The sequence below is a fragment of the Musca vetustissima genome, unplaced genomic scaffold (genome assembly GCF_032173495.1).
Source record: "Musca vetustissima isolate MV318-11 ecotype Yass unplaced genomic scaffold, APGP_CSIRO_Mvet_v1 utg704, whole genome shotgun sequence".
Lineage (NCBI taxonomy): Eukaryota > Metazoa > Arthropoda > Insecta > Diptera > Muscidae > Musca > Musca vetustissima.
This window is the reverse complement of record NW_026876336.1, coordinates 64,684-85,745: the sequence shown is the minus strand read 5'-3', so window position 1 is coordinate 85,745 and position 21,062 is coordinate 64,684. Positions and strand designations below refer to the sequence as shown.

Below are 21,062 nucleotides of genomic sequence, written 5' to 3'. Positions count from 1 at the left end.
TAAATAATATTTATAATGAATTAAATATTTTTCTATATAAAACTATGCTCTTCTTTACTTGCTCTTACCTTTTTTGTACGGTTTTATTTAAACCAATCATGGCTCAGTGTGAACATACCACCATTGTGAATTATAACTTTTCAAATATGACATTTAACGTAAAGTCAAAGGCCAGCTGTTTATGTTCAATTCGAATTGAAAAACAGCTGATATGATGGGAGAACAGCTCTGATCTTATTAATAGGCTTTGGTCACTTGTAATTCGAAATCAACTGTTTTTTATTATGTTTATTACTATGTCAACAATTTGTACGGAAGCAAAAGTACTTCGAATTTGTTCAGGAGAAAATGGACAAATTCGCTTAATTACTTCAGGAATTAGATTTAAACAGTTCAGCTAGAAAACAATATAAAACGGAAAACAGCTGTTATAGATCTATTAAAAAGGTCCCCCATCAGGTTAAAGTCAGCTGATTTTTCTAGTGTCAAAAATCTATACATTGTTTACGTTTTCATAATGGACGTACTTTCACAATAACGGACAGCAAATTTGTGAAGCAGCTGGTCTCTCTATTGTGAAATCAATTCACAATAATTTACTTTGACAGCAAGCTTGAGAAACAGCTGATCTGAGCATGAGAAGAGCATTTTTTTACTAAAACAAACCAATAATAAAATTAAAATAAACTAAATAATTGTCTGAAAAGGGGGATAGACTAAACTACGGGTTAAACAAATTAATTTAAAAAATGTACAATAACATACATATGTACATATTTCGATATACGCTAAATATGGTAGTCTCATCAATAGTTAATTTCTGGGCATAATACCTAAAAAGGTCTCTTTCCAGGTCATTGATTTTTAGAAAATTATTTAAATTTTTTTCATTCTACCACCTTCGAAATTCGTCTTAAATGTTGGCGTATGTCAATTTCTGTCGTTGATAAATTCTAATTTGATATAATTTAAATGTTAAGTTTAAAGTTCGTTTCACCTACTCAGTAGTATTTTTTGCGCTATAATTTTTAACAGGAAATTTTCAAATAAATTTCACATTTGTTTTATATATGTCTGTGTACGTGAGTGTAGGTATTTTTTTCTTCTTTGTACATGGCTAAACACTTTTGAAAACCTTGGAGTTATGTATGTCAGTCCCTATGAGGTGAACAATATATGTATAGGACCCGTCGTTAAATTTTTGTTCTGATTTCCTTATTTGTTTTTCTACCAAACTTTTCTAAACCATATTATGGGTCATGGTCATCGTCACATTTTCGTCTAAGCAAGAAATGAGATGAGTACTTATATAACAACATCGCATATAAACAGATTAGTTAAAGTTAAAAATATTTTTATGTAACGCTACTCACTTACACTAATTGGTAATTTGTGTACAAATCTACATTTTACATATATAAATATACATACAAGGGGATCGGGTAACGGGAGGAAGATTGGTTTTTCTCTTTTTTTGATTTTTTTTTTTGGTTTAACTATATTACTAAATTTTTGTTTATAGTTTCGTGGCCATGATTAACAGGTGGGTGGGTGGTTGGTTGTTTGGATGTATATGTTTTTCAGTTTGTAAGTATGTCAAGAAAGGCAACAGCCTTTTGTCATTCGCATCGTCATCTTCTTCTTTTCGTTTCATTTAGCCATCTATTGACGACTGTGGCGATTTGACGAGCAACAGTTCGTTGTAATCGGAATCTTCGTTGCCGCTATTATCACGCTGTTCGGCCCGTCGCCGCTCCGATATGATGCGTAAGATCTCCGCAGAATCGGACTTGGACAGACCCTCGGATATGACAATATCCGCCGGGTCTGTCACCGTTTTGTTACCATTTTGTTTGCCGCCTGCTGTAAGAGAGCCACTTTCCATTACAACGGGCAACAACAAGGAACTCTCGTCCATATCTGGGTCTTCGTCTAGAGCCTGCTGTTTGAAGAGCTGCTTTGTGCTGCCGCTGCGGCTGCGTGGTGGCATGGAACGTGGCACTGACAAAAGGTTGGTGCGGGCAGGAGCCAAGAAACTGGGGTCTGTCGACATAGAACGGCCATAGGGTCGGCGCAGCGCCGACCCACTGCTACTGCTGCTACAGGGCGCCACATTTACCGGCTTTTCGCTGACCACTGCGCTGACGATACTGGCCGTATCGGAAATGTTGCGCGGCACTTCTTCACTGCGTATGCTGTGCAGATCATAGGTGGACGATGGACTGCCATCGGACTCAAGACTCTCGAAAATGGTGCCACTTCGAAATTCACCGCCCTCACCGCCACACCAGGGCAGCGAATCGGAGCTCATGCGCTTGGACTCGAGATTGCGACGACGTATGGCTTGTTCGTCGAGAGATCTTTCTTTGGTTAGAATGCCGCGCTTGCGCAATACTGTGGAACAGCGTCTGCCACGCCTCACCGCGGCCGGTATTTGCAATTTGGAATCGAAACTGTTCTCCTCCGTGGCAGCCGATTCCGTCACCAGAGGCGTAAGGGTTTGCGTCTTAAATGCCCCACCAATTTCGGCCAAGCCCAGACCATTGTGCTGGTTGAAATACTGGACAGTTTGTCGGCGATTGCCCGTAACTGGTGGCACCAGACTTGGGAATTTCTTCTCAAGCGAGGGCGTATTGTAGGTAAAGTTCATTGGCAGTGATTTGACCTTGCCTAGCTGACGTTGGGCCGGAACCGGCTTTTTCGCCTGCTGCAGCTGTTCGCAGAGCTTTTGTTCTTGTACAAACTCCTGTTCCCGCACCAATTCTCGTTCCAGTTCGACTTCCATGTCCATTTCATCTTCCATCTGTTTGTGGCTCTCCTCGAGGTGTTTCATCAGTACAGCCACGACGACGTTCACTAACACGAATTGCGCCATTAGCACGAATATCACAAAGAAAATGGGAGCTATAACTGAGCTAACGCAGCAGTTGCGCACACAATCTGCCGCGTCATCGCAATTATCTCTCAACGTGTCCTTCATGATGCCGTTCCAATTATCGCCAGTCGCTACGCGAAACAATGTGAGGAAAGCCATTCCGAAATTGGCGAAATGTGCATGTTCCCCCAGGCCTTGGCAAGGAATCTCTTCGGAGCACTCAAGTCGTCCGAATAGTTCCACGCCAAGGGCAGCAAAGATGAAGAACAGCAGGAAGAAGAGCAGACCCAAGTTGCCAACTTGCGGCAATGCTTGCATTACAGTGTCCAATAAAGCCCGTATTCCTTTCGCCATTTTCAGCAGCTTCAAGACTCGTGCTATACGCAAGACGCGCATCACACGAATGATGGTGGGATTGATGGGGATAATGTTGGTTTTCAGCTCCTCCAGCACGATGCCGATGATGGACAGCAGAACAATACCCACGTCCAGTTGGTTCCATTTGTCTTTCAGGTACAGACGCCATCCCAAAGCAACCAGTTTCATGTTCGCTTCGAGGATGAACACAGCCGTAAAGAAGTAATTGAAGATTTTCAGTGCATACTAGGGAGATGGGTGAGCAGAAGATGCGGTCAGTGAAATGTAACATGCACATGTGAATCGGGACCTACCTGCAGTGATGCCGGCATCTTGTAGTATTCCATGGCCATTGTCACCACATTCAAGCCGATGACAGCCGCAATTGCCAAGTCGAAATATTTCGATGTCACCACATTGTGGACGAACATGCGCGCGGGAGAGTAGTTGATGTAATAGGGCGGTTCATGCATACGACGACGTTTCTTCTCCATTTGCAGTGCCCGCTTGGCGGCTCGACGTATTTTCTCTTCCTTCTCCTGTTCTTCGCGACACCGATGGAAGTTCTCCACAACAACTCCCACGAACATGTTGAGGACAAAGAATCCCACCAGCAAAATGAACGCAATGAAGTACAGCAACCGCCACTCATTGTAGTTCACAATTGGCTGTTGATCGACTCCGACAGCGTCCAGACCCGTGTACATAATATTAACCCAGCCATCGCGGGAACTCAGCACAAAGAGGGACATCAGGGCTTTGCCTAAATCGTCGAAGTTGTATTTACGATTCACCCAGGCATTGCCCGGTATGCTGAGACACTCGGTCTTGTTGCTGACATTCTTAATGTTCTCACCCTCGCAGTAGTAGAAGGTGCCCTTGAACAGCTGGACACCCAAAATTCCGAATATAATGAAAAAGGTGCAACAGATGAGAACGATATTGCCGATAGGTCGAAGGGACGATAAGAGCGTTTGCACGACTAATTTCAAACCCGGCGCTCGATTGATAACGCGCAAAGGCCGCAGGGAACGAAGTAGCCGAAACACCTTTCAAAATGGAATGGGAAACAAAATTGAGGTTATGTAGACAAACTTTTAATTGCTGGCAAAGAGGTGGAGGCTGGACTTACCCTTAAAATCCCAAAAATTCTCGGACTCGATGCACTAATCAATGACATTAACAGATCAATGATGGATATCGTCACCAATGAACCATCCATGATATTCCAACCGGATGTAAAATAGGCATCTTGACCATAAAACATACCAGCAGCAACAACCTGTATCGTGGTGCGAAGTTGTCAGAATGCTAGAAGGACTGGAAGATTTTGCGTGTGGTACTTACCTTTACAAACATTTCCACAGTGAAGACTGCAGTGAACACATAATTGGCCGTTGAGAGGAACAGACGTTCCGTACTGTCAGGTGGTATATTGGGTCGTTCCATTGCCAAGGTAATGCAGTTGAGAGCTATGAACAATAGAACCGCATTGTCAAACCATTTCTGGTTGACAAACCATGAACAGACACGTCGAAACCTGTAAGAGAATTCAAAGTGTTTAGAGTGAGGGTATTTGGGTATATTTTGTGGAGAGGTCCTCTTTCTCCTCCTCCCTACCTATTGTCTTCCGAAAATATGTACAGCGAATATGTTCTACGCTCATCGGTAAAATCGTGCGGTATCAAGCGATCAATGAGCATCTTAACCTTGGAAAAACGATCTGATGATAGAAAATAGGAATGTTGTTGCTCCTTGGTATGTTCTTCTTTACCGCCGCCGCCGCTGCCACCGCCATCCTCTTCGTACCGTTTTTTGGGGAATTGACAAATGGAGCCTTTCCGCTTTTCACGTTCCTGGATGTATTGCTGCAGCATGTCCGTTTCGTTGGTGGTGTACATCTTCTGCCACTTGTCCAAATCGAGTTTGGAATTGGTATAGGATAGCGACTTGCGCGAGGGTTCCAAATTGTGCAGATTAAGATGTGACGTCTTCGTGAAGGCCAGTTCTATGGAGGACATGCGTCGTTTACCGGGATAGGCATGCAGTTTGCTGGATTGATTGAGATTCTGATACATTTGTGAATTGAAGAGGCAGGCTGAGGCTCGTCGACTTCCGGGCACTCCACTGCCAATGCTCAAGGAGGCCGATAGACGTCTGATGGAATTTTGCGGACTGAGGCGATTGGTGTCCTTGTTCTTAATGCCCATGCTGGGAGTGCTGGGCTTAAGGAAAACATCCGAACGTGCTGGCGAACAGTCTGTGAGGAGGCAGGAATTGTCACTGCCATTGTTGAGTTGGTGTTCCAAATCTTCGGGTGTCATGAGTTCCTGTTTTTTCCGCTTTGAGCTGGTGCGTCGAAAACGTTTTATGCTAGGCAATCGCTGTAGCGGTTCATTTGTCTCGGGTATATTGGAACTCAATGAGGTGGCACTGTTCGATGTAATGCTAGGCTCTTGGCGCCCAAAGCTGGGCAATTGCAGTTTGGCGGCTGTAGATGATATCGTGGGTACATAAATTGGACCCGATGTTGCGGTGTTGGGATCTTTTGAGATATCATCGATAACAACATTATGATGTAAGCTGCTACCAGCTACTGGAGAGCCGCCTGAGCCATTAAGGCCAGTGGATAGCAGAGAACAGGTGGTGGGCGTCGAGGTGACAGCTGTTGTGTTGGTTTCCAATTGACTGGGATTTAAAATATTTATTGGGGATTTATGAGGCAGCACGGGAGAAGGTGGTATCAAGTCAATTGAAGGTATGCCTTCGTCCAGTGAGCGTTGACCACTGCTGAATATGGTTGGTGGTCGAAGCAGGGATGGTGATCCGGGACTCTGTAAAAAGAGATTCACGGTAATTGTGTGAGAAATTCGACAATAAAATGGAAGAAGATACTTGTAAATTAAATCGTTATGATATGTTGGGCGCCAACATATTACAGTGAAAATATTTCACATTTTCTTTACATTACCTCCACTTTCTCCTCTTCGCTTTGGCCCCAGTTGCGGAAACTTGCGCCCGATTCCATGGTTGTATTTGGCGAATCTTGCGGCGTAGCGGCTGTTGTGGTGATAATGGGCGGCTCACGCATGGGTCGTATTTTGGCTAGACGTGGTACATCAGCCCGTCGATCCCGTATCGAATAAGTCTTCATAACGAAAATCAAATATTAAAAGTGTGCATCAAATTTCTTCTTGACCCGGCATTCTGCTTACCTTTTTCAATGGCTTTCTTTCATCTTCGGATTTATTAAAATCCTTTTCTGAAAATTTTCTATTCAAACCATTTATGGGTACACTGCCCCCCGGCTGTGGACTTATAGCACTATTATTATCCTTTAGCTGATGGTCACCACGACTGCCAGTGGGTAGCATTCGTTGTTTTTGTATATTGCTTTTGTTTTCAATAAACATTTCAGCAGAGTCCTGTAGCTATGCGAGTGTGAGGCATCAAAATCCAAGCGTACATTGATCAAAAAACGAACAAGCAACAAATGGAAGACAAATGTTTGGAAACGAAACAAAAAAACGGGTGGGAGGAACAAAGGAGGTGCCGAAAATAAAAACAAAAGAAAGAAAATACATTTGCTGTTGCTATTTTGGGGGGAATTTCGGATTTGGGGGTTTCGAGGGCGATCGAACTTACCTTTCGTATATCTTCGGCACTGTGCCAACGATTACGCACTTCGTAGTAACTTTCATTGGTCGAAGATGAATCAATTTCACTGTGCGATTCATCGTACATAGCATCGCTATAGTTTTCGGCCAATGTTTCCTCGCGCAGTTTCTTAACCAACTCGCGCTGTTCCCGTTCACGACGTTCATTTCGCTGAGGGAATCAAAATTTCAAAATTAGACTTTTTTCGTGGCACAGGTAAATAGAGCCTGTTTAGGAGTTAGCAAGTTACAGTTAATAGAAACCAATTCGGCTCTGAACTGAGCTCCGGCGTAGGCAAAGAATAATTTTTGTCCAGCCATAAAATGAGTATCGATGGTTTACGTTACTCTTCAAAATAAATTGTGCAGGTGCTGTAGTAGGGAAACGTTGCTCAGTTGCTCGGTGCACTCCCAAGGAAACAAAATACAAAACAAGATGGCGATAACTCATTTTATGGGTTACGATTGGCGGAGCAAATATTTTTCTTTGCCAACCAAAATTGTTAAAAGAAAACTTTTGTTTTTAGAAGTTAGTAATTAAAGTTTTGGTTTTTATAATAAAACTCTACCTCTGAACTGAATCCCTCAACCAAAATGGCAACCAACAAGTTAAAGAGGACGTAGTTGCCGAACGTCATTAGGGCTACAAAGTACAGTGCAGCCCAATGACTGGTCTTTTCCATGCCGTTGAACAGGACAACATTCCAGTCTTCCTGCGTCAGAATCTAGAAAATGTTTTTTTCGCTGAGTAAGTGATGAACACTGTCACAAGCAAACAAATGAACGAACAAAGAAACGAAAGAGGAAGAAGAAAAACGCAAAACGAAAAAACAAACAAACAACCAGACAACAACACAGAAGGTGCTATCAAAAAAATGGCCCGCCAAACAATGACAGGAACAAGGGAAGTGGGCGTGTGTGGGTGTGTAAAACGCAGGACAGCACAGGTGATCAACCACAAAAATATAAATAATCGGTTGCCTTGGTCCTATCAGTGCTGGCTGGGAGCGGGGGCATAGGAATCGAAAACAAAACAAAAAATGGGGGGTACATACATTAGACAAGCAGCAAAGCGAATAACAAAACGAAATAAATAAATTAAAAGGTAAAATGAAATAAAAAGAAAAAAATAAAACAAATTTGAAAGGTAGAAGACCATAAATACAGTCGGAATACCATTAGGAGAACTTTCGTTGGGCGCCATATGTAGTTTTCTTTTGTTCTCAGTCAAAATTTATTTGTATAATGAAAATGTTAATCAGTTGGGCGCCACATATAGTTTTTTTTATAAAATGATAAAAATATATAGCTGTGGCAGGTCTTTTAGAGTCAGTATATCTTCACGAGATCTTAAAAAATATCCTGAAGATCTATATGGAGGTTTCTATAGATTGATATCCTTTGAAAGGTATTCCACACGGTATAAAATATATTTTTATATTTCATATTGTCGATACTGTCGTATTTTCAGTCTTCTACCTAAATTTTTAATTAAGTATATAAATAAGTTAAATAAAAAACGCATAACTAACGCAAAGGCAACGTAATGTAACATAACTAAATGTAAACGTAAGGTAACAGCAAACATAACCTAAAATATAATTGGTTTTTTTCTAAGGCCCAATACATATAAGGAGTATTTGCCGGGTAAAGAGGGTAGTATAAGAAATGAAAATAAAATTTTGTACTTGAGTAAAATAATAGAAATAAAAACCAAATTTTGTGTTAACGCCGTAGATTTTTTTTGCAAACTCAAAAACAAAAGCAAAGCGGTGGCTGTGATGGTCTTGACCTTGGCTACATAACACAGTGAATGCCGACGATGTTGTTTTTTTCTTTTTTTTTTTTGAATCAAGGATTCATACCTTGGGGGATAGTTACCAATAAAAAAGAAACAACAAACGTTTGATTTAATTCGTGGTGTGAACGCGCGAATTCACTTTTTTCTAATTGCGGGTTTTCTTGATTTTTTTTTTTGTAATTCATGTCACATACTAAACGTTGAACAATGAACTCCTTCTTATAATAAAACTCTTATGTTACACAAAGAATTTGTTTTGTAAAAAAAATATTGAGTAAAAACGTGCCAGCGTTTTTTTTTTCTTTTGCAAAGCCTCATTTTCCTCTTTTCTTTATTTCTATATAATATTTGATGGCGAAAAAAAATTAATAGAAAACATAAAAGAATAAAACGCAACAAAACATGCAGCGAAATTTTGTTATATATATATTTTTCTTTTGGAATGTTATGAGAATTTTCAATGGCAATAATGGATTTGTGATATGAAGACTATGTGACAATATTTCAATGAAGTTTCCATTATTTTCTGTTATTCTGTTATTGATATGCGGATATTTACAAGTTAGTCATTTTCTATTGTGTAACGGTTAATTGGAATAAAGGTGGAAGTTCTATTTAATTATATGCGGTGATATGTATTTTTTTTAATCTCGCATTATTTGCCATAATTAAAAAATAAAGAAATATTTTTTCCCCTACAATTTGATGTGTGGCCTGTGGTCTTTAATATTTCATTACAAAACGGCTACCGTTATTTGTACACTGGCTCCGAACAGTTCCATTTCATGAAACTGTTCAATTTAGCATTTAATTGAACATATTCATTGAAATTAATTATTAAAATTTAAATAAAGCGAGTCTTTGTAAACGTCAAATGTAATCACGTCTTTTTTGCGAATTTTTTTGATTTACATTAAGGTTTTGTGTTGAAATGGACTTTAAAATATTTAAATGGCCAAATTTTCAATGAAAATTAAATGAAGCATTTTAATAAAACACGCCTTATGTAAACACGGCCTTCTTGTTTAGCTTTTGCTTACATGAACGTTTCGGATTTTATGTGATTTTATTAAAGGGGAAACTCATAAGAGCACTTCAGGCTTGCCGTGATAATTTGGCTTCTTTTATTGTCAAAAGAATAAAGGATAACGGCGTCTAAAATCAAGTTTGACTCAGATTATTCTTTATAAATTGACATTTCATACAAAGACAACATAAAAGAGCATGCCTGAACTCTTTTATGTGTTTCCCCTTAAGATTTTCAATTATGAATTTAAATATTAGTATTTTCATTGTATTTTATAATGTAATATTAGAGTTGCATTAAAATGTGCCGTGTGTAAACATGGTCTTATTGTTTACATTTTGCATACACACAGTATTTTGCTACTTTTTGGCCATAACACCCTTAAATTTCACCTTTCACACCGCATTTAACTTTATCTACCATCTTCCACCTTTAACTATGACGTATGTCGGCTATTAGTCACATGCAATGATGCCTGATATGATTACAGCTGTTTTTCTTATTATTTTACAATTCTGATCAGATGTTTTTTTGTTTGTTTTTGAACTGTGGTTAGTGATACGTTACAAGACACGTTACGTTACGTTTTGGTAACTACTTTCTCTCATGTCTATTGTGAATGATTGAATGGAGTTGAAGACGAAAAAATACACATTCTTTACGAATTAGAGTACGTGTAAATATTACTTTGTGTTCGTAAAACGTAATTTGTTGTTTCCAATTTACTTTATCGTTTTTCTGGTTTTGTGGTGGAGCGGTGGGGAGGTGTTTATTAAAATAAAAAGAGTGCTTTGTTATTGTTTTTTTGTAAATACAAAATTAATGAAAATTTCTACATATAAAAAGACTAATTGATTGGAAGTAGGGTCCAATAGGTTGTTATTGTGAATGGATATTAAATCAAATTTATACTATGTTTACATTGAAACCATTAACTACAATAAAAAATAAAGATTCCTTAAGGTTCTTTTTTCAAGATTATGTCAAAAATGTGGACATTGTTTAAGTTTTCATAACGCAAATCAATTCACAATAATGGATTTTGACAGTAAACTTGAGATGCAGCTGATACCCAGCTGTTCTCCCTGGCCTTGAACCAATATATCCGATTTGTCCAACAGGCATATTCGATTGATGCCAGGCATAACGTTTTTCAAAACATCTAAGTTTCTTAGAAATTTTTATGACGAATAGAATATCAATAAAGGTACCCAAAAATCGACATTGCAATTAATTTTCCTTAATGCTCCTTAAATATATTTAAAATGTAAAGCACTTTGACAACTTGGGAATGAATCAGCTGTTCTTGAACTATAGTATGATTCGAACTCCTTCTGGTAACACTGACAATTAAACAATCAGGTGTCTGGCCGTACAATGGAACATCTGGCAATCTCTATTATTTCATTTCCCCTATAGAACCCTATCTTCCAATATCAATTCAATAGCTATTTAAAAAATAAACTCAAGAACCCAAAACAAAGAAAAGGATGACTAATTTACAAATGCTAAACTACAAAAAATAGAAAAAAAATAATTAAAGATTTAAATTATAAAACTAAAACTAGTAATAAAAAATAGGAAGATAATATTATGTATTTGTTACAGGATATGTAAATAGAGAAATAATTTCAAAATAAAATAATTGTATTATATTTAGAAGAAGTAGGGGTTCATAAGTTAAAATCATTTTTTTTAAATAATTGTTTTCTTGTTAGAGTTTCTATATATAAGTTTTTTGAGGTTATGAATTAAGGATTTTTTTGCTCTTACTTGAAAGACCGTTACGGTGGCCCATAGTATATTGTTGAAGTGTTTGCGATCACATTCACACTGTGGATGTTTGCTGATTATTTCGGGACATGTACACTCCCTTTCGAGACCGGTTTCGTCCATAAATTTACAAAACTTACCGCCGAACAGATACATGCCCAGTATGCTGTTGTGGTTGTAATTTTTATATTTTTTTTTTGTTTTTGGAGGATTTTTTGTGGTTAATTGTTTTTGTTGTTGTTGTTGGAGTAGTAGTTGTTATGTTGTTGTTTTAATTTTTTTAAATAATTGTCATTAGTTTTTTTGGTGAGTGGGTGGCACACACACGCAAAGTTTTTTTGAGTTTTTTTTTTGGAACACACACACAAACACACGAGTTGTGGTGAATTATTTTCGGAATACGTGGTGAGTTTTAGTGATGGTGGTACGAGAAAACGAGAGTTACGAAATTACGAGTACAAGTATATAAATATTATTTAGTTGATTTTGTTGTTGTTGGTTTTTTAAAATAGAATTGAATTTAGTTTTGTTATTGTTGTAGTATTTTGTTGTTTTTTGTATGATAATAAATAACAATGATAGTAATAATAATAAAAGAAAATTATATATATATATATTTATATAGTTATTTATGTCTTATATAGTTATTATAAATATATATTTTTTGTTAAAATATTGTACACAGGGGAGTAGTTTTTTTGTTTTGAAAATAAATTTCACAGAACAAAACTAACCTCAAAAAACCTTCATTAGTCGATCAGAATCCCCAATAATCATAAAAAATATTTAATATCAATATTTCTTAATGTGTAAATGTGCATTTAGATCTACGAAATCCACTCGATATCAACTGTCAATACCATAGCGTATACATCATATAAAATTTGAAATTGAGAAATCGTGCTATTTTAAATACTTATATTTAAAAGTAGGTTTAGATTTACGAAATCCACTCCATCTCAACTGGATTTGAAAACAGGATTAACGTAGCGTATACGTTACGTTAATATGCATTTTTAATAAAAAATAGTTTTTGTGTATATTTAAAATTTAAATGAGTATTTATTTAAATATATTGCATGTAAACACTGGCATAAAGCATGTGCTTTATATTTTTGTATTTATTTAAAACAATGTTGTAATTTAAATGAGTATTTATTTAAATACATTTAATGTAAACACTGATATAAAGCATGTGCTTTATGTTTAAATATCATTTCAATTAAAAACATTGTTTAAACCCTGTTGATTTAATTATTAAATGTTCAAGAAAAGTTATTAATTATACTCGTATTATAAAACACACTTTATTAATGTAAACACTGGCCTAAATCTCGTGTTTTATTTTCATATTAATTCTTAATAAAAATTATTTATAAAATAAAGCCCCCACATTTAGTGCCAAATGTAAACATAGTTCAAGTTGTTATTGACGTATAGGTTTCTAGTGATCGATTATGGGATTTTCTCTCAGACTTATAAAACAAGGTTTCTATAGATCGATTTATGGCTTTTAAGGTTAGTTTTGTTAAATATATGTTTTTTTTTTTTGGGCGGGGTTTTTTCATTATTGTATAATTGTTTGTTGGGTGTTTTGTTTCGATATTACTAATCACACAATGAATCCTGCTAAATTATTTACAATATCTCAGATGTTTAGAATGGCAGCAAAGTGTCCTGAACGTTTTTTATTTTTTTGGTGGGGTCTAGTGGGGTATATAATTTTTCATATGGCTGTTGTGGATTTTATGGAATGTATTACGGGGGGTTTTGGGGGGTGGTGTTCTATCAATTGTGTAGGTACGTGTAAAAGTTAAGAGGTGTATAGTTTAGAAATTTGCTAATTTATGGTGATTTATTGTTGTTGTTTTTTTTTTAGAAAATGACAGCTGATAGACAGACAGTTGGGTGTGGTGAAATTATGAAAACATTTAAATGGATGCACATGGATTTAGATGACATTACATGCAAACAACTATTACATGAAATTTATTCAATTAAAAAATTAAATACAGCAAGCAATACCAATTGTAATTTAAATTATTTGAACATGCTTTAATTTGTATTTAAAAACATTTTACTTACCTGGTTTAGATTGAGCTTAATTTTTCGGTTTTGTTTATACCTACATTCATTCATACTAATTGTCCAGAACTAAAGCATTATGTTTATAGGGGAGAAAGGAGAATTCAACTAACTACTTTTGGTAGGGGGAGGAGAGGAGATTTGAAATTCTATGGCACGGCTTCTAAATGGTCTAAACAAACTAGTTCAAAACCTAGTTGAATTCGTAGCACTGTATTTATTATCTTTATTGTTGGCGTTAATTTCACGTATTGTTTTCAGTTTTTTTTTGTTGGTCTTGTACACAGAACACACCACAAATTAAAATTCAAGCCCTTCGAAACTAAAAAAATTAAAAACAAAGCATAAACAAGCAAACTAAAAAAAGAAAGACTGGGAATTGTTTACTGGGTTGGGAGGTTAGTAAGATACTAACTGAAAAAAAAATAATGGAAAAAATGGGATAAGGTCCAATCATTCACAGTCCGTGGCTAGGCACATTTACATGCCAAAAATTAACAACAAAAATGACATTTATCACACTCATTCAAAGGACAGAGAACACTTAAAGAAGAAAGACAACAAAGAAAAAAATAAAAATAAAGCCAAACTTAACCTAAAACTTAAAACAAAATTATTTAAAAATAAAAAATCGAAATCAAAAACAAAATATATAGCAAAATAATTATATAGTGAAAGTTTTAAAAGTATTTAAAAATTTTTTTTTGGTTAAAAATACTATGGATTTGTTTTTTAAATATAGTTTTAAGTGATAGATTATATCATGTTTATTATATATATATAGATGTATGTAGGCAATGAAATATAGTATATATATTGCTATTTATTTTATATAAGCATTATTTGTTGTGTTATTTACTGTTTGTTTTTGATTTTTTATTTTGTAATTAACTTTGATCATCTACCTGAAACACTGTGACCAGCGCCCACAGCAGGCTGTCGAAATTTTTGCGATCACATATCCGGTCCGAGTCAATTGTTTCGCAGAATTTACATCCAAATAGATTCATGCCAAGTATACTATAATAATTCATTTACGATTCGTTTGTTTTGTTGTTGTTTTTTTGGTTTTTTTTTTTCAGAATCGAATCATATTATATGAAAAATAATTATTTGGTTTACGTATTATTTTACGTTTTTTTCGATTAGTAATTTTTTGTCATATTTTTTTGATAAAAATAATATAATTATTTGAAAGTTTTATATATAATGAGAAACATATACATAATAGTTATGTAATTTTAACAAATAAATAAACATAATTTTTTAATATATAAATATTTGTTTTTTTGTTTAAACATTTATTTTTTTTAGTTTGGTGTTTAGTTATGAAAATTTTGTTTTAAATTTTTATTTTTAAATGAATTAATTTTAATTTTTAATTTAGTTTTAGTAATTTTTGTGATGGAGAGGAAAGTTAGGTGGCGGAAAGTTTTGGAAAAGAAAGAGAGAGAGAACAAGAAGAAGAGATATATATGTTTGAAAATAGCATATTTTGAAGTAGATTTAGCGTTTTTTAGTTATTTTTAAGGGCTAAGCAATTCTATGGTGATAAGATTTTTAGATTTTGGGAGATAAGGCCTACTTTTTATTTTTTATATCCAAATCAAAGATTTTTTAAAATTTAATATATAAATGACAATTGATGTAAAAAATAATATCTAAATTACTTTTATTATTTTATGTTTTTTTTTTTAAATAAAAAACCATTTAATGACGGACACAGATGTAAACAGTCACCTCAAAACATTCGCTTTATTTATATAAATTGTTTTATTAAACCACATTTGATGTAAACAATACATTCACTGTATCTGACAATATAAATTTTGTGTTTTATTAAACCACATTTGATGTAAACATTAAGGCGATTTAAGATTTAAGCTTAATTAATTTAAGCTTAATATTAATGTGGAGATGCATTTTATGAAAATACTGGCCAGAAATTTGTATGTATTCCAAAATCTATAAAATCACCCAGCAAGCGAAAGTCAGCTGTTTTTTGTTGTTGAGTCTAATTTCAAAATTTTTGACTTTGTTAACGTTTTCATAATAAAAGTCAATTCAGAATAATGGATTTTGACTACAAACTTGAGAAGCAGCTGATATCCAGCTGTTCTCCCTGGATGACCATTTTAATAGGCCTTGTATGTATACATAAACAAAAATCAGCTGACTGACTGTATATCATTTAAATAATAGTCTAAACAGCCAGGATTTAGTATATCGGATTAGAAAAAATGTGAATTCCATAGCGTAATGTCACCTTAATCATGTTAACAAATCCAGTGGATCATATTTGACGTTTATGCTATGGAATTGACATTTGAGATCTAGTGGATTTTGTAAATCTAAACGTACTTTAATTCGTATTAGAATTATGAAAATACTGTCCATTAGAAATGTGTATATATTTGTAAACAAAAATCAGCTGACTGACTGTATATCATTTAAATACTAGTCTAAACAGTTAGGATTTAATACATCGGATTAGAAATCGAGTCGATTTAGAAGGCGTGTATTGTAAACACGCTTTTAATGAATTTTAACAAAAGTGGCGAGGGGATGATAGGACAAAAAAAAAAAAAAAAAAAACAGGAAACAAAGTACGTGCTTTATAGAAACACGCTTTAAATGACGTGTTTCATTGAAATGCCTTTATACCAAAGATATTTTTATTCTCGTTTTAATACAAATATTTCGCTCATACAGTAATTACAAAATATAATCACTTGAAATAAAATATTAAATAGTATTTTTATTTATAAATTATTTCAACTCGATAGTATGAGGAGATCAGACGACAATTGACAATATAAATGACGAGATTTTTTAAAACACTTTAGATATATAAGTGGAAAATTTCTGCTGCGAGTAAATTGTATTTTTTAAAGTTTTTTAAAAACCTGCAATTTTAGTTAACATTTAACTAGATAATTTAGAAGTCTATCCACATTTATGAAATCTATTTTCAAATCAGAGTTGTATTCGCAATTAAATTATCCATTGTAAACGTAAATACAAGTATGTTTTTTCATATTTTAACCCATAAAATTAGCTTAGCCCTTTTGTTATCAATTAGTTGCAGTAAAATTGAAAATAAATTGTTTAATAAAAATATGCAATGTATAAATAATAAACATGCAAATATGGCGTAGGTGTTATATATTTATTAGGCATATAAATGAAATAATTATAAGAAAATAAAATTTATTTATATTTCGTATTTATGAAAAAGTGTTATTTAATATTAATATTTATTATATTTTTTATATTTTTGTTTTTTTTTGTTTTTTTTATAAATATATATGTGTAAAGGAAACTTTCTATATATATAATAAAATTTGTTTTTGAATACTTATTTTGCAACAAGAAGCAGCAATAAGTAATTGTAAACGAATGTTAAATAATTAGTTAATTAGTAGTAGTTTGTAATGATAGAATAGAAACATTTATCGATAACAGAAAAAGAGATGTGATCACATTGTACGATATGGTTTATTATTGGTAATAGTTATTTTTATTATGTAAACGAGTTGAAGGTTTATTTAATTACTTGAAAAGAATTAAAAATTGAAAGAAGAATTTCAAAGTTTTTCTGTTGAAAAGACAATTTCATTTTTGCAGTCGCACGCCAAAATATAAGGTGCCAACAGGTATCAGCTGTTTTTACATCAGCAACTAACAAAGAACCGTATTATTAAGGTGAGCACACACTATCATTTCAGCGAAACATTCACTTTATATTAATATTAAAATATAATATACAAATGTTATTTATTTCTAAAAATATGTTTAGATATTATTGTATTTAGTTTATCAATATAAAGCTATTTTTATTTAATTGAAAAAATATACAAAAATCGTTATTTTGTTTAAAAAATGTTATTATTGATGTCATACGGCAAAAATTAAGGTGTCAACATGTATCAGCTGTTTTTACAGCATCAACTGACAAAGAAATGTATTATTAAGGAGAGTACACACTATCATTTCAGCGTGAAATTCAATTTATATTATTATTAATTTATAATGAGGACATCTTTTTTGTTTTTTGTTCTCAAAAAAAATTTTCTGTATTTATTTTATTAATATAAAACTATTTTTTATTAATTAAAAAAAATAAATAAACAAAAATTGATATTTTGTTAAAAATATTCTTTTTGTTGCCACACGCCAAAAATGAAGGTGTCGACATGTATCAGCTGATTTTACGGAAGCTTTGAATAGGGAATCGTTCTTTTAAGGCGAAGACACATAAAAGGATTTTAGGCAAGCGTCTTTAAGTTGCTTATTATGTAGTAACGAAATCCTTTTATGTGCTATCCTCTTTAAGACTTTCGTTCATTGAGAGTCACAATTAAACATATCTTACAATGTGATCAACCCTTTCAAAATAGCAAGTATGTAGAAATAACGGTACTAATAGTTTAGATGTCAATAAATTATAACAATAAACGATAGTAATCGAAGAAATTTATTTGTTTTGAACTGGAAAATATGAATTTCAAATAGAAAAACTACTTTTACTTGAAGTTACAACAATGATCTAAGCTATATATCTAACTATGGGTTAGGTTATCAACTTGGTATGTCGCCAGTACACTCTACATTGCTTTCAGAAAATCGGCAAGCCAATCAATCGTAGGTTATTTCCAAATAACATTTTATGTTTTATTTATATTTAGATTTGTTTTTTTTTTTTTTGAAAAAATAAATTCATTTATTACTCAGTTTTATTTATCACGGTATTTTACGATAGAAAGCTAAATCTAAAGCTAGAAAAAATTACACACAAATTCAATATTAGTTAATACTTTTTGTTTTGAAATGGAACTAAAATGAGCAGTGAATTTGAGCTGAGTTTTTTTAATACGAGAGAGAGATTAGAGATTGTTACGAGTATTAGTTGTGTTACCAGAGGAGAGATTAAGACAGACAGAGAGCGAGAGAGTGTGTGAAAATACAAATAATGGGTTTGCCAAATATGTTTTGGGGTGTTACAAGGAGCAGAATTGTTGTGATGGGAATAATTAAAAACAATAAGATCGGTGTTATAGAGGATAGGACAGATATATGGGGATATAATATAAAATTGATATAATAATGTGTGTTTTGGGTGTAGGATGTGTGAGTAGGTGTAAATGGTGTTGTAAAATTCCAAATGCAGCAAATTTTTGTGACTCAGACAATCAGTCAAAGAGAGATCGAGAGAGAAAGAGAGATAATGCTCAAAGACAAAATGGTGTAAGTATTATTTTTTTATTGGATTAGTGAGAGTTTCAAAGCATCACGAAGGTGTTCCATATAAAACAGAATTTGTGTTCCATATCACAGAGCAAAAGTGGAGGGACCTTGTGTGTGTTGGTGACAGAGAGAGTGAAAACGTTTCTTAAATGCTGGTGAGTAAAATGTGTATATTCTTAATGCTCTTTTTATTACACAATTTCTGAGAATAAAATACCATAGAGAATTGAGAGAGAAAGACAGGGCAACACTTTGGGGAATTTCTGGAGAATTTTATAAAGAAATTTGGAATCCACAAAGTTTTTTGAAGGAAATGAATAAGTTGAAATGTAAAAAGACTACAATTGTTTGAAGGATTTTTTTTTAAATTAATGAAAATTTTTTTTTGGAGTATGAAAGTTTTTAGAAGTAGTAGTAGAAAATGTGTGATAGTTTCTGTATGCATGTTTGTGATTAGGAAGGATTATGGGATGTTACAGATATGCGTTAATCTCAAAAAGGGAATTATTATGTTTTAGAGACCCTATTCCATGTTTAGTTTGGAGTTTGGATTAGGAGAAAGGGACCATGAGGTATACAAATAAATTTTAGTGAATGACTATGCAACCTAATAGGCCAATTTAGTACCTAACAATATTTTATGTCTATATTAGTTTTTAATATACAGTTTCGCTATGCTACTTTTGTTTCATTATATGGGTGGGGAAGAGAAATTAACTACAATAAAAAGTTTCTGGTATGACTTGTAACGATCATGGAAGGAGAGGGGAATCAGTTGGTAAAAGCAATTTTTTTTGATAATTAATTTTGACATATTTGCATTTAAAATTATTCAAAATTTTGCGAAGCTGAAGAATTTGAAACCTTTTCAGATTGGGCGCCAATGATTATAAGATACAAGTTTTGATCAGGGGAAAACTCTAGTGAAAGCCGCCAGTTTGATATTTGTTTCTCAGCTGGAAGACATCGTGTTTTGAGGTATTTGCAATTTAACTTATTCAATTGTGTGAAGATTGGGCGCCATTTGTGTGAATATTTGAAAAACTCTAAATTTTAAGAATATAATTTTTGTTGATATTTTATTTTGACATATTTGCATTTAAAGTTATTAAACATTTTGTGAAATTGGAGAATTTGAAACCCTCTCAGATTTGGCGCCAATCTTTACTGAATCCAAGATTTATTCAGGGGAAAACTACAGAGAATACTGTACCAGTTTGATATATGATTCCCCGTTGGGAGACGTTTTGTTTTGACGTATTTGCGTTTAAAGTTATTTAATTATGTGAATATTGGGCGCCATTTTGGTTTTCTCCGTTACGATTTAATTCATTCGAACACAAAATTTGTTTATTTAATTGAAAAAAAGAATTTCAAATAGTTTTTAGGTTGGGAAAACGATTTTTCTGTAGATGTCGCACGCCAAAATATAAGGTGCCAATATGTATTAGCTGTTTTTATAGCATCAGCTGACCGCACTATTAAGGAGAGTACACACTATCATTTCATCGTGGCATTCACTTTATATTTAAGGAAAAATTAAGAAGTAAAAACCATCGTATTAGGATTAGGAGTAAACATTTCATTAAAAAAAAATATTCATGCTCGTTCAAGTCATACCAGAAACTTTTGTGATTTTATTATATATACACACAGAGTTCTTAATTTAATATTTGTTCTGCAGAGAGGACAATAAAGGGGAAATAGGGGGACACCTTAAGTACTATTTTTATAAGTTACTGATTTGTGATTTTTTGCATTTATTATTAGTTTTCTTGCAATGTTAAAATGAGGAGTTTTCTTACAAGGCAGTCTCTAGATATTTTCTTTCATTAGGTTAGATTTTGTACAAGGAAAGAAATCTTATATGAATATATTTTTTTTTTGTGTTAAAATTAAATACAACCCTGAAGGCAGCAGGATATCATTGTTTTTGTGTTAAATTTTTTTCTTTTTCTCTTTGCATGGAAAAAACTTACCTAAATATAAATATGAACAGGACCAAGAGGGAGAAGAACACAGCCACATTGTCCATGGTGCGCAGCATGACAAATAATTGACGTCTCAAATTGGGCATAAAACGTACCAGTTTTAAAATGCGCAGCAGACGGAAGGTACGCAAAACCGACAAGCCGGAACCACCGCCACCGGTGCCATTACCCAAAAATTGTTGGCATATTTCAATGGCACTAGGGAATCAAATACAAAATTTTTAGATCATGTTAGAAATTTATTTCCGAC

General features: G+C 33.7%; 1 protein-coding gene across 1 annotated transcript in view; it reads right to left on the bottom strand.

Moving 5' to 3' along the window:
• Positions 1-1,654: 1,654 nt before the first annotated feature.
• The window catches only part of LOC133338905 (uncharacterized), a 55,664-nt gene continuing 36,256 nt past the window's right edge, over positions 1,655-21,062 (bottom strand). Inside the window, exons 12-22 of the mRNA XM_061547035.1 lie at positions 20,801-21,010; positions 11,490-11,655; positions 7,458-7,613; positions 6,878-7,060; positions 6,448-6,663; positions 6,204-6,380; positions 4,853-6,066; positions 4,580-4,772; positions 4,365-4,514; positions 3,547-4,281; positions 1,655-3,478 (exon numbers count right to left, since the gene is read on the bottom strand). Of these exons, the coding sequence (XP_061403019.1) occupies positions 1,655-3,478; positions 3,547-4,281; positions 4,365-4,514; positions 4,580-4,772; positions 4,853-6,066; positions 6,204-6,380; positions 6,448-6,663; positions 6,878-7,060; positions 7,458-7,613; positions 11,490-11,655; positions 20,801-21,010 (5,224 nt within the window). The remainder of the gene's footprint in view (positions 3,479-3,546; positions 4,282-4,364; positions 4,515-4,579; positions 4,773-4,852; positions 6,067-6,203; positions 6,381-6,447; positions 6,664-6,877; positions 7,061-7,457; positions 7,614-11,489; positions 11,656-20,800; positions 21,011-21,062) is intronic.